The sequence below is a fragment of the Cupressus sempervirens genome, chromosome 11 (genome assembly GCF_028749045.1).
Source record: "Cupressus sempervirens isolate cs-2001-9-10 chromosome 11, ASM2874904v1, whole genome shotgun sequence".
Taxonomy (NCBI): Eukaryota; Viridiplantae; Streptophyta; class Pinopsida; order Cupressales; family Cupressaceae; genus Cupressus; species Cupressus sempervirens.
The window spans coordinates 554,045,944-554,059,940 of record NC_143128.1 but is presented as its reverse complement, the minus strand read 5'-3'; the positions used below and the strand labels follow the sequence as shown (position 1 = coordinate 554,059,940).

Genomic DNA, 13,997 nt, shown 5'->3' with positions numbered 1-13,997 from the left:
GAGAAATAGTTTTCTGCGTAGAAATTAACTGATGCCAAGACAGAAGCCTTTGACTTTGATAGCTCCAGCTTCTGTACAGCCCTGTGAAAAGAAAACCACAAGAAAAAACAAATTGTGTCATCTTTTTAAATATATATATATCTCTTATGGTTTACATTTCATTAAGCAACCAAGTACAAATATCATGACATGATGACAGAACCTTAGCTGTTTCATATCTAATACAAATGATAAACAACGCATAAGAATTTGAAATTACAATTTACCTGCCATCATAAACAAGTGAGAGCAATAGCAGAGTTCCTGTCTTTGTTGAGAATAGTGCTACATCACTAGAGATCCATGTTGCATGAGCAGCATCAAGCTCCACATCAATATTGGACCTTGGTGTCTCTGGGCTGAAAAACATGAATAAATGTCAAATTGAAATACTTTTAACTATGCTGCTTCATAGCAAATACACAATCATGGAAATAAATATACACTACCCTTTTTAAAAATAAATGAACATGTGCTCTCTGGGAAAAGAAATAACAAAAAATAAATGGAGATAATAATACTACATTGCCATAGTTGACCAAAAAAGCCCTTCTCTCATTATTTTTATGGCATAGTTTTAACAAAGTAATGCCTTTTTGATAGTCCTTCACAGAACTTCAATATATTTTTTGTTTTTCTGTGAACCAATATGTATCAGCAATATGCCATTACAGTTTATCCTGAACAATGATTCATTAATCGTTCTGAAAGAGATTGCACACTATTAATTGCAGCCAGTTAAGTTCCTTCCCACAGCTTTCAAGTCATTTAAATTAATCAGCTCTATTGACAGAAGAGTGTCCGTTGTTCCTCAAAAGATATTTTGCTGGTGTCTCTGAGATAACAGCATATTGTCAGCAAGCTGTTGACAGAGCCCTGTAGCCTTCACCAGTTTGGTAGTTTGAATCAGTGTTACCAAACTTGGACTCAGTCAGGCCCAAATTGGGCTCGTACTTGGTCTCGCCAAGGACTCAACAAATTGAAAAAACCCATGCAATTCAAAGATTTTTAAGAATTTTAAGTTTTCTCATCCATCATTTAGCCAACTAACATCAAATACACAATAATTGAGATAAATAGAAGCTACTTTGCACACATATACAACTTTTCATATATCGCGTAAGTATAAATGCGATTTTTGAAAGAAATTACATAAAGTCAAACTAAATAACATAATAGAAATCTGAAATAAAGTGTAACTGTCAAATGTCTACAATATGTCAATATCCATGGAATATGCAATCCATGGAATCAAAAGTTCAAAACATATATCAAAAGAAAGGCTCATAGTAGCCTATGTCTTCCTACGAGTAGACCTAAGATAGGTCATGGAAGCCTCTAGATCCATCCTCTCTCCCTATGTCTAAGGTTGAACCTTAGTGACATGATCATCCTCCTCATCCTCATACTCATCCTCATAATCCTCATCATCAAAGTCGGATCCATCACTCTCAACCTCAGGGTCCTACACTAGGTCTCCTCGTGCTCTAGCCTCCTCTACTGCCTCTGCCTCTCAATCAACCCGATCAACCCACTCCAAGTCTTCATCATTGAAGACAAGAAAATAATGTATCTTACCTCTTCAAATTTCTCTAGAAATGGAAATGTAACCCAGATTTGAAGATGCCTCCTCCAAAATATGCCATGACAATATCACGTGAGAGAATCCGTGCTGACTTCATGTAAAATCCATTTTTCTCATGTGTGTGAATCCATGACTTTATGGGCCTCCTATGTACATTATTGGAAGGTGATAAACTTTCAAATAAATAACACTTGTATTTGACATTTTTAAGTGACAACATTACAATGATTAGCTTTACTATCATGATGGATATCATGTGACTTGATATCCATGGACATGTCATGATACTTAGTATCTCTTCGACATTTTGATAGCTATCATGAGACTTGATATTATTTGAAGATCGTCATGATCCTTATGAGATAATCATGGTGGATAGTGTATCTATGGATATACCATGATTCACTATGGTAGACATCATGAGACTTGATGTCAATACACATACCATAATATGGATATTTTATGAAGAATGTCATGTGACTTGATATTCTTGAGTATATTATATCCTCTGATATCACGAGTAAAGTGATATCTCTTCTCACAATAGATGAGCCTATTGTGATATAAACGTGGTTAGACTTTTATCCTCCCTAGCTAAAAGGCAATGTTGAAGTTAGTATATGTGGTTAAATAATTGTAAATGACTATAAGATCACTAAGACTGATATGATTATGTGCATATATAAGGCAAAAGCCTACAACGTATCGTAAATTGTGAGCCTCTCATCAAGGAGGTCTTGGGTTCAAATCTACTCAAGGTTAACACATAATAATAATTAATCTTAACAATAATAATAAATAATCTAGGCTTCGGCCGATTAACCGTAAAGTTTCTGCAAATTCTATGACTGGATATAGACTGGATTCGATCTTCTTCTTCTCCTTGTGAATTGCTGAGAATAACTTCAAAGTATTGCCTTCAATTGAATTAGAAATGTAAATCAGAATTTTGTCTTTTAATTCTGCAACTCGTATGTGGGGAGTAATGACTAAGGAGCAGACTTGTGTTGATCTTGCGTGCTCTTAGACTTCATCCTTGCCCTCTATAAGTATAGGAGTCAAGGGACATGTCCTTTATTCTCTTCAAAAAATCACTTTGCCTAACCTCTAGAAGTCGGCGACTTTCTAAGGGTAATTAATATTAATTACAAACACAAACAAATGTGGTTAGATTAATACTAAACAAACTCTCTAAAGATAGATGCCGATCTTTAAGACAGAATAATGCAAAGACTTGTTCCTCTACTTATCATGCTATATCAGGTCTGATCAATCTGTTATCAGATCAGAATGATTAACAAGTTACAAATTTAACACTCCCTCTTAACTTGATAATCATACTGAGAGATATCATATCTAGCAACATCAATAAAGATGAACAAGCAAGAATTGATACTCTATATCTATTTGAATCTCCTTAGCATGTGGTATCACAGAACACATGATACAATGTCATATTACTAAAACTGCAGTATGACAAATCACTGCTACTAGTGATAATGGTATTACAAAGAATACAATGTACAGGATAAATCCGAAGAGTAATATGATTTCTTCATTTATCCAAGTTGTGACTCATAGATACTGATATTTCTATATCACAACATGATCCTGAGTTTAAGATCTACCAGAATACAGTATAAACCTAAAGAATAATAAAATTATTCCTTTATCCAAATTGTGACTCATTGACATAGCAATGTCAACATCACAATATGATCTTAAAATCATCTAGATCTTACAGTAGAACTCTACTGTTTAGCAGATTATCTAAGAGATCGTCATCTCTCATAATGTCTTTTATAGAAGTGTTCATTATCTCAAAGATCGTCACCTCTTAAATAATGAACACAAATGGTGGAGCCCATAATAGTCAATAGCCTGACAAAATAAAATTATTTTATTACTAATTTAAAGAGTACAAATGGATTACAACTCAACCATACAAAGTCTCCTCCTGAAGTGTTCTATCTTCACTCTAGATAGAGGTTGGGTAAGTATGTCTGTTGTCTGATCTACAATGCAAATGTACTCTAATTTTACAGAATTCTTGTCTACCATATCTCTTACATAATGTTAAGGAATTCAATATGCTTAGACCTGTCATGAAAAACTAGATTCACTGAAAGCTTGATGGAACTCTAATTATCACAATGAAAGATCATAGGGTTCATGGCTTGCCCAAATAATCCCACAAATAACTTCCTTAGCCAGACTGCTTCTGGAGAGGCCATCGCTACTGCAATGTGTTCGGCTTCTGTGGAGCTCTGAGCTACTGAAGACTGCTTTCTGCATATCCAAGATATCATCGCTGATCCTAAACTAAAATAGCATCCTGAAGTACTTTTTCTATCTTTAACATTTCCACCCCAATCTGATTCAGTGAATCCATGTAAGTCTAAGCCAACCTTCTCGTATTTGAGTCCAAAATTAAGAGTGCCTTGTAAGTATCTCATAATGTGTTTAACTGCAACTAGGTGAATCTCCTTTGGTTCACACATAAATTGACTTAAAACATTAACAGCATAGCAAATATCTAGTCTTGTATTTACTAAGTACATAAGGAACCCAATCATTTGTCTGTAGAGGGTAGGATCTATGAAAGGTGATTTTGTTGTTGCTTCCTTAAGTTTATGTAGATTAGTCTCCATTGGAGAAGACATAGGCTTGCAATTCCACATTCCAAATCTCTTCAAAATGTCTGATGTATACTTCCCTTGATTAAGTATGATAATGTCAAAATTCTGCCGAACTTTCAGTTCTAGGAAGTAATGAAGGAGTCCCAAATCTTTCATCTTGAATTCTCTAGTTAGATATTTCTTGCACTGATCTATGAGATGATCATCACCTGTTATTAGTAAATCATCAACATACAGTATCAAAAGTACCATATCATCTTTATCTCTTTTATAATATAAATTTGGATCGGCTTCATTCTTGGAGAATCCTAAGCCAGTGAGATACTTATCAATTCTTTCATACCAAGCCCTAGGATCCTGTTTAACCCCATAGAGAGCTTTCTTGAGCCTGCAAACAAAAGCGTTAGGATCATGAGTTTCAAATCCTTCAGGTTGCTCCAGATATACTTCTTTTATAATCTTTCCATTTAGGAATGTTATTTTTACATCCATCTAATGTACTTTCCATCCCTTTGATGTTGCAATTGCTAAGACTACTCTTACCGAGGTATATCGGGCAACATGAGCAAATGTTTCTTTATAATCAATCCCTTCCTTCTGAGAAAATCGTCTGGCTACAAATCTAGCTTTATACTTTCCAATGCTATCATCAACAACATGCTTTATTTTAAATATCCACTTGGAAGAAACAATAGATTTTCTTTTAGGTCTTGGAACAATTTCCCAAACATCATTTTTCATAATAGATTGGCATTCTTCTATAATAGCTTCTTTCCAAGTTGTATGTTTAATAGCATCAGAAGGATTGGTTGGTTCTCTTTTGGATAAATCACTCATGTTTGTTGTATAATTAAAGAATCTTTTAGGTCTTTTGCTTTCTCTGACTGTTCCAGAAGGTGCAACAAAGTCTTGAGCTGCCTCGACTGTTTTAATGGCCCAAAGTGGTCTTTTCTTTGAATTTTGATTTACTTTAAAATTCAGATTTTGAATTTCATCTTCAATTTCTTCTAAGTTCTCCCTCTGGGACCCAGATTCATTATTTCTTTCAGAACTAGATAAAGGAGAAGGTTCTTCAGAACTTAGGGCTCTTTTGAATACAAGATCTTCTTCAAAAATCACATCCCTACTAAGTTCAATACTTTTCTGTCCAGGTATGAAAATCCTATATGCCTTAAGATTTTTCGCTACACCCTACAAAAATACCTTTCCTCCTAGAGGGTTCTAACTTGGTTCTCTTTTCTTTTGGAACATTGATATATACAGGGCACCTAAAAATCCTAAGATGACTTATATTAGGTTTGACCTTAGTAGATACCTCTTCATGAGTTTTATCTATACGATAAGAATGCGGGCTTCTGTTTTGAATATAAATAGCACTACAAAAGGCTTATGGCCAAAGGTTATATTCTAGATTTTGACCAAAAATCATAGCTCCTGCAGCTTCTATAATTGTTCTATTCTTTCTTTCTGCTACCCCGTTTTGTTCTAGATTATAAGAAACAGTGTACTCCCTCTTAATCCCTGATTCTTTACAAAACCTTTTCAACAAGTATGAGGCATATTCTCCTCCATTATCAATTCTAAGGGTTCTAATTTTGTGTCCTAAAAGGTTTTCAATTAATGTTTTAAATTCTTTAAATCTCTTTAGGATTTCTTCTGATTCTTTGCATTTTAAGAAGTAAATCCATGTTTTCTTAGAGAAGTCATCTATGAACAAAATATAATACTAGAATCCTCCAAGAGAAGGAACAGACATAGGCCCACATAAATCTAAATGAATTAATTCCAAAACATTATTTGTTTTCCTAGTGCTATCATGAAATGGACTTCTGGTGTTCTTACCAAAGCATACCCTTTGCATATGCTTGAGTGGTCTTTATTTAGTTCAAGTAATCCAGTAACCATCTTCTCCATAGTTGATAAGGTTTTGAAATTTAGATGCCCTAATCTTCTGTGTCATATTTCAATTACGTCTGCAACTTTATGAACTAAGGCTTGAATAGGTTGACTAGATTTTGTATTCAACTCATAAAAATATCCTTTTCTCTAACCAATCAACTTTGCTTTCTTGATTGAGGAGTTCTTTGCCCAAGTTAATACTTTGTCATCCACGAATGCAACATTATGCCCATCATCTTCAAGGGCTATAATTGAGATTAGATTTCTTATAATTCCTAGTACATAGAGTACACCTTTGAGAGGAAGAGTATTTCTTGATTTTAGTTTCAAGGTGCAATTTACAATGCCTTCAACAAAATGTGTTGAATTATCGCCAACGGTAACTTCACCGTTAACCTTTTCTGATAGAGAGTCTAGTGTTTCTTTGTATCCCGTTATATGTCTAGAAGATCAACTATCAATTACCCATGCTTTATTTAAAATTTCATTTGATAGTGAGAAGTATAATACACGATTCTCAGGATCATAGGTATCTTCTTCCCTAATAACATTTGTACAGTTTGCTTGTTGTTTAGAATTTTCAAGACAATTAGATATGTAGTGTCCAATTTTTTCACATTTGAAACACTTTATTTTAGATAAATCTTTTTTGGGTTTCCCATTCTTTTGGTTTCCCTTTTTCTTCTTGAAATGCTTCTTTTTGCCCTTATATGAGTTTGCATTAAGAACATGAAGTTCTTCATCTTTTGTTTTCAGTTTTCCTCCTTTCTTTAGTTTTTTGGATTCTTCTTGAAGACAATCGTTCTTAAGTCTATTGAGGTCAGGAAGATTATCTCTGGCACTTATTCCTTAAACAAAAGTCTCCCATGAATATAGTAATCCACCTATAGCCATTAGTGTTAATTCTATATGACTAATAATGGTTCCTATACTTGATAGTTCATCTCTAATGCCGGCAACCCTTAAGAAGTAAGAATTCATTGCTTCTTCTTTCTTTATCTGAATGTGATTTAGTTGCCTTTTCAATGCTAGAACCCTAGTTGCATTGTTGACCTCAAATGCATTTCGTAATGCATTCATCATATCAAATGTAGTTTGACGTTTTGTAAGCATGGGTACGATAATATTTTATACTCCATCTAATATGATTTGAATTGGTTTCATATTTCCTTTGCTCCAGATGGATTTATGAGGTTCAACTGGCGATTGTTTGGATGCTTTATCAACAAATTGTTTTACATCATTCTCTTCAAGAATCATCATGATTCTGAATTTCCAGGCATCAAAGTGTTCTTTCCCATCAAATTCGTTCTTGGGTCTGATTGTGTATGCCATTGAAGAAAGGAGATAGTTGCTAGATATATATGAAGTCTGATAACCGAATTTTGCAGAGCTTGGGTTCGACTACCAGAGCTCTGATACCATGTAAAGTTTCTGCAAATTCTATGACTGAATATAGACTGGATTTGATCTTCTTCTTCTCCTTGTGAATTGCTGAGAATAACTTCAAAGTATTGCCTTCAATTGAATTAGAAATGTAAATCAGAATTCTGTCTTTTAATTCTGCAACTCGTATGTGGGCAGTAATGACTTAGGAGCAGACTTGTGTTGATCTTGTGTGCTCTTAGACTTCATCCTTACCCTCTATAACTATAGGAGTCAAGGGGCATGTCTTTATAAAGGACATGTCTCTTCAACAAATCACTTTGCCTAACCTCTAGAAGTCGGCGACTTTCTAAGGGTGACTAATATTAATTACAAACACAAACAAATGTGGTTAGATTAATACTAAATAACCTCTCTAAAGATAGACGCCGATCTTGAGGAAGGAATAATGCAAAGACTTGTTCCTCTACTTATCATGCTATATCAGATCTGATCAATCTGTTATCAGATCAGAATGATTAACAAGTTACAGATTTAACATTAACTATCAAAAAAAAAATTAAGTGCATGTATATATATATCAATATACCTCGTATATTGATATGCATACATACACAATTAATGTTTGAATCATCATAGCAATCTTATTGATGAATCAAATTACCATTCACAAATCTGATTAAATCATTATCCAGTTGTTCCAAGTATGTGTGTGTGTGTGTGTATTTGAAAATACCGGTCTGCATTGTTAAAACAATATCATTATTATTTGGAGAATATTGATCTAATCGATATTGGAAATCTCTATAATTGCCACCAATTATAATTGAATGTTTGAGTGATCAGGTTTACATCTGATTGAGGAGCATTCCCCACAAAAGATAACAAAAAGATCATAATTATAATTTATGCATGAATTGTTATGTATAAGCGTCGATCTGATTTGCTATTGATGGATGAATAGATGTCTCCATTTTTTGTGGACATGCCTATTCACTTTCGTACCCCTCTAAAGGGTATATATACTCAAATCTAATCGATATGCTAAGCACCAAAATCAATTAGTGCAAAGCAATCTGGAACTCGATCACAAAATTCATATTCAGAACTCAGTAACACAAATCTGACAAGATATATGTTCCCATATTTAAGAGAGATTATTGTCTTGTTCATATTACAACCTGCAAGTAAGATATAGAAATCTTTAAAAATTGCATTCTGAAAAATTAAAATACACATATAGTTCAAATCTGTAATAAATCTAATCATTATTAACATGGTATCTGAGCCTAGTTAAGGAAGATTCAATTAAATTTGAGATAACAGATTATCTAGAACAAAGTAACAAGAATCGGAATCGGATCGGAATCGGCAAGGCCGAATCGAATCGTGAATCGGCAATGAATCGGCAATGAATCGGCAAATTTGAAAAAACCCTTTAAATTTAAAGATTTTAACAATTTAAAACTTATTTCATGCACCCTTTATTGAATATAACTTAAACACACTATAACATCATCAAATAAAAGTTAAAACTTAACATACATAAACATGGAACATAAAATCCATCACATATGTAACTATGTTATCTAAAATGTAAATTGTAAGCTAGCTGAAGTAAATAGAAATCAAATGATCACAATGATTTAAATCATAGAATGTATGTAAGATGATCCATAAGACATCAAATCATAAATGTATGTAAGAATCTAAGATGAAGATCCATGAAAGTTTGAAACATATGTCTATCAATGATTCAGTATCAATATCTGTAAACAAAATATAAAAACAAGGCCCCAGCTCAAGCCTCAGACTCATAGTCATCATCATCATCCTCAACATCATCCTGAAGCTCGGCTGCAGCCTCAGCCTCAGCCTCAGCCTCTGAGTATCCAGTCTGCCTAGTAGCAAGGCGTCTAATGTAGGTCCTAGAGGACTGCCGAGCCATATCTCCCGCATGTAAGATGGGCTCATGAACGTCGCTAGGGCCTGTGCCTGTGCGTGCACGTGTGCGTCTACCAATGCCTGAAGAACGTGCTCTAGCTGCCTCAGCCTCTATATCCACCTGGTCAACCCACACACGGTCTTCCTCAGTGAAGACTGGATCCACAACCTCTGTGAGCCACTCTGATTCTGGATCAATCTCCTCTAGAATGATCGGAGAGGAGTCAGTGCCCAAAATCTGTCTGATCCTAAGACGGAGGTTGTAATGAACAAAGACAATATCATTCAACTTCTGCACTGTCAACCTGTTTCTCCTCTTCGAATGGATGTGCTCGAACATGGACCAACTGCGCTCACATCCAGAAGCGCTGCTTGGCTGACTCAGAATACGAATGGCAATTTTTTGAAGTTTTGGGGTTGTGGCCCCAAACATTTGCCACCATCTATCTGCAATAAGGGAAAAATTGAAAATAGAAACAATTAGTCTCATTTACAAATTACAAGTTAACTCTAAAATTACATAATCAACTTTAAGATTAGAATCTAGATTCATGAACATTGAATAAATATATTATTTAATTTTTACCTGGCTGTAGTGTTGTCTGAGCATTTATGGCCATCCTGCTAGAGAAAAGTGGCCCCTCTTTATTGTTGAACTGGTCTAGCTCAACAATCGCAGCAGAGCTATCTTCATCACTACTCAACCTCTGAATCACTGTGTATAAGCCAGTGAGAACCTCTGCATCCGCCTTGAACTCAGGACGGAAACGATATGCCGGATTCAGAAAGTAAGCTGCTGCATGGATGGGTCGATGGAGCTGATTCTGCCATCTCCTATCGATGATGTCCCAAATAGGGCCATACCTCTCCTACACTCCTGCATATTGGGCTCTGATGGCCTCCTTGGCCCTATCCATGCTCTCATAAATGTAGCCCATAGAGGGCTTCTCCCCATCAGCAGTTCGTAGCAAAGCTACAAGGGGCTCAGTGACCTACATATAAAGTAAAACAAAAAACTTGAGTCAAAACTTAAATATAAAATAATATAACTTAAAGTAAAAGTAAAATACTAAATGTTAAATTGCAATAAATTTACCTGCAGGATTTCTCTAGCGGGTTTCCAAAAACCATCCTCATCAAATATGCAATCCGCCACATCTATCCCTACAGTGGTCGTAGCATAGGAAGAGGAAATCCACTCCCGCCCAACAAACATGCTCCTCAATTCATCCCTTGATGTCAACAAGGACTGCAAGGTGATGAAATTCGAGGCAAACCTCGTGATACCTGGGCGAGCTAACTCTTTTCCTTCTGTGTACTTCCTCATTGTGCTAAGGACAAATGAATGATTATAAATGAATTTGCATATGTTTTTTGCCCTTTCCACACATGACTTGACAAACTCAAGTTTGCCAATTTCCTCCAACATGAGGTCAATGCAATGTGCCACACAAGGGGACCAAAATATGGTGGGGTGCCTCTCCATCAAAAGTTTACCTACAACAATTTTAAGTCAATTAGAAATTCAAATTTCAAAATTCAAATAAATTTATTTTCAAAACTTGAAAAGTTAAAAGTTTACCTACAGCAACATAACTTGCTGCATTATCCGTCACCACCTGGATCACATTTTGTTCTCCCACCTCTGCTATGACTTCCTCAATAGCCTCACATAAGTATGTGGCATTTTTTACATGTGCGGAAGCATCAATGGATTTGATGAACATGATATATCCTACAAGTAACAAAACAACGAATTAGAATATTAAAATTAAATGGATCATCAACAAATTAGCATTCAACAAATCAAAATTTACAATTATGTATGTAGGAAAGTAGAATGATCAATTACCTCCACAGGATACAAGAAAATTGAGGAGTGTTCTATTCCTCCTATCTGTCCAACCATCAGTCATGATGGTGCAACCCTTTGCAATCCACTCCTTTCGGTTCTCCTCGAGCTCAGCCCTCATGTCCTCTACCATCTCATCCAAGAGGTATCCGCTCAACTCAGCCTCAGTTGGGGCTTTAAACCCCGGACCACAAATAGCAACCGCGTCTATCATGTTCTGCCAATAAGGAGCCCTGTCACAAATAAAAATTTAGATGTCAAAGACTCAAATTATAAAACAAGTAAATATAATTAAAGTTTTACTTTTACTTTTAATTTTAACTTTAAAGAAAACAACGAAAAAAGAATCAATTACCTGGCTGCAATAAATGGAATGTTGCAAAAGTACCAAAATTTGCATATCTCCTTTCTGGCAGCATCATGAATTTCCTTGTTCAAACCGATGCCCTCAAGCGTGGGTTGGGAACCAGGAGTAGTGCGGGGCACAAAGTAACTATCCATTCTGTTTTTCCGCACTCTAGGCCGCAATAGGTTGGTGTGGGACTCTGTCTCAGTATGTGACCGACTAGCACCAGCACGAGCAGAAGAACTAGGATAAAAAGGAGGCCTAGAAGAACCCTCTCCAACACAACCTACAGATGCAGAAGCTGATGCAGATGCAGAAGCTGATGCAGATGCAGATGTGGATGCGGCTGCAGATGCGGATGCGGGAACATGGGAGCCAATACCCCTTAACCCTTCAAGTTGCATTTTCCTATTGGCTTTGTCTTTTTCAATTTTTTCTAATGCCATTAAGCAAGTGCGTTTTGCCTCAGGAGTTTGGTGAGTGCAAATTGTAACATCGTGTCCAGGTATAGCAGCAATGTGGTATTTCAATCTATAAATACCCCAAGAAGTTATTTTTTCTTTACAAAAAATACATTTTGTTTGATATTTGGTTCTTCCAGGAAACTCTTCGTCATATTTCCAACATTCATCTTTTCTACCCATTGCGAATTTGCAAAAAATGAAAGCAAAGGCTGCTGCAATAAAAATTTATATGTAAAATATCAAAGTTTGAAGCTAATAAAAGCTACAAAACAACAAACCCTAGTTTGCAACTTAGTAAAAATAAAGAACATTCAAGATCTAAACTAAAAATCTTGAAAACTATAAAAATTTAACAAAAAATGCATAATACACTAACATGCAAAAAAAAAAGAGCACTTACCTCTTGCAAATGAGTTGAGGAGTGTTGAGATTGGCTCCCTAATGCTCCCAATGCAATTGATGGCCTCCCCAAATGGATTGCTGATCTCTTTTGTGCTCTTTCTTCTTGCCGGTTAGAAACCTATGGCTTTTCTTTTCTCTTCTTCTCTCTCACTTTTCCTCTCTTCTACTCATGTTAAATAAATAGAAGGCCCTTTAGGGTTATAACAAAGAGAAATGGTCAAAAACAAAGTAAAAAAACCAAGCAATTTTTTAAAATTTTACAACTCTATACTTTATTGGCCGCGGGCGATTCCTGCCGATTTTTCTAGGCGATTCATGCGATTTTTTGCCCGAATCGCCTGAATCGGCGATTCAGGCGATTCACTTGAAGAAATCGGCAATGGCGATTTCCGACTCCAAAAAAATCGCCATTGCTGAATCTAATCGCCGAATCGCCGATTCAGGCAATTTTATGGCGATTCTCGTTACTCTGATCTAGAATATCAATTTGCTCTTAAAGCAGAGATCACATTACATCTGATGCAACTCAGTTAGAATTTCTGAATGTTCCCAACGAATGATCAAATGATATTTTGATCAGGATCCAAATAAAGTTTGCCTTCATGCCTTTGACCTATGACTGTGATCTTAGTATACCATCAACTGTGGATGTGATCGTTGTGTGTCTCAAAATAATAAGTTGCAATTTACAAATAATGCACCTACTATATGAATCCTGGACCTATGAATGCGATATGCTCAGTATATGTGATCCACACCTGTGAACATTGGGAAGTCTTTAAATGAAATTACATTAGGGGTGCAATCTGATGGTATTGTGAATGGATGAGAGGGTCTGAAGGAATGCTAACACAACTTATAAGGTTGTCAATGAATGATATCAGATACTCTCAATGATCCCATCGAATTCAGAATCACTCAAATCTTTGTAATTACCAATATGGATGCTAAAGTCGCAACAACAGAATCACAATATAACTTTGATAATGCCAAGTCAAAATTGAGATGGATAAATCAGTTAGTCTCCAGCAGCCCAATATAATGGGAAAGCTAACTATTCCAAAAAACGAATTGCTAAGCAATAAGCTTTTTTTTCTTCAATTACTTGCCGTGGGAAAAGACAAATTTATGTGGTAACATGCCCAGTTTTGGATGCAATCCAAGGCACTCTTTTAGGTTCAGATTCATGCACCTCTATTCTGGGCAGGTAGCTCACCAATCTGTTCAGAAACCCTCCTTTAATCAGATTGTTTAATCATCGACGGCCTCGTCTTCTGTAATTGCACGATTGATCTCTATTGCTTGGTGGACGTAGCAGTACTACACGGATATTTTAAAAGGTGCCCTACGATGGACAGATGTGATTCAGTTCATGGCCGGAATGACTTTCTGGAACCACTTGTAGCCAAAGAGGAAGCAGTTGTATTTAGAGATGAGCAGG

At 35.7% G+C, this 13,997-nt stretch overlaps 3 protein-coding genes across 4 annotated transcripts in view; all 3 read right to left on the bottom strand.

Annotated features, from left to right (window-relative positions):
* CPSF160 (cleavage and polyadenylation specificity factor 160) overlaps positions 1 to 13,997 on the bottom strand; it is a 284,561-nt gene that overhangs the window by 138,953 nt on the left and 131,611 nt on the right. For both annotated transcript variants that reach the window (XM_089809086.1, XM_089809085.1), the window contains exons 8-9: positions 267 to 398; positions 30 to 81 (exon numbers count right to left, since the gene is read on the bottom strand). In XM_089809086.1, coding sequence (XP_089665212.1) covers positions 30 to 81; positions 267 to 398 — 184 coding nt within the window. The remainder of the gene's footprint in view (positions 1 to 29; positions 82 to 266; positions 399 to 13,997) is intronic.
* LOC149530833 (uncharacterized) lies at positions 9,173 to 10,965 on the bottom strand. Its single transcript, XM_089810978.1, has 3 exons — positions 10,589 to 10,965; positions 10,079 to 10,484; positions 9,173 to 9,939 (listed from the first exon to the last, which is right to left on the bottom strand). The coding sequence occupies exons 2-3, from the start codon at positions 10,110 to 10,112 to the stop codon at positions 9,350 to 9,352; spliced, it is 624 nt and encodes a 207-aa protein (XP_089667104.1). The 5' UTR covers positions 10,113 to 10,484; positions 10,589 to 10,965; the 3' UTR covers positions 9,173 to 9,349.
* LOC149530832 (uncharacterized) lies at positions 11,012 to 12,875 on the bottom strand. The gene is made up of 3 exons (XM_089810977.1): positions 12,555 to 12,875; positions 11,700 to 12,363; positions 11,012 to 11,577 (listed from the first exon to the last, which is right to left on the bottom strand). Exons 2-3 carry the CDS (start codon positions 12,332 to 12,334, stop codon positions 11,337 to 11,339), a joined length of 876 nt encoding a protein of 291 aa, XP_089667103.1. The 5' UTR covers positions 12,335 to 12,363; positions 12,555 to 12,875; the 3' UTR covers positions 11,012 to 11,336.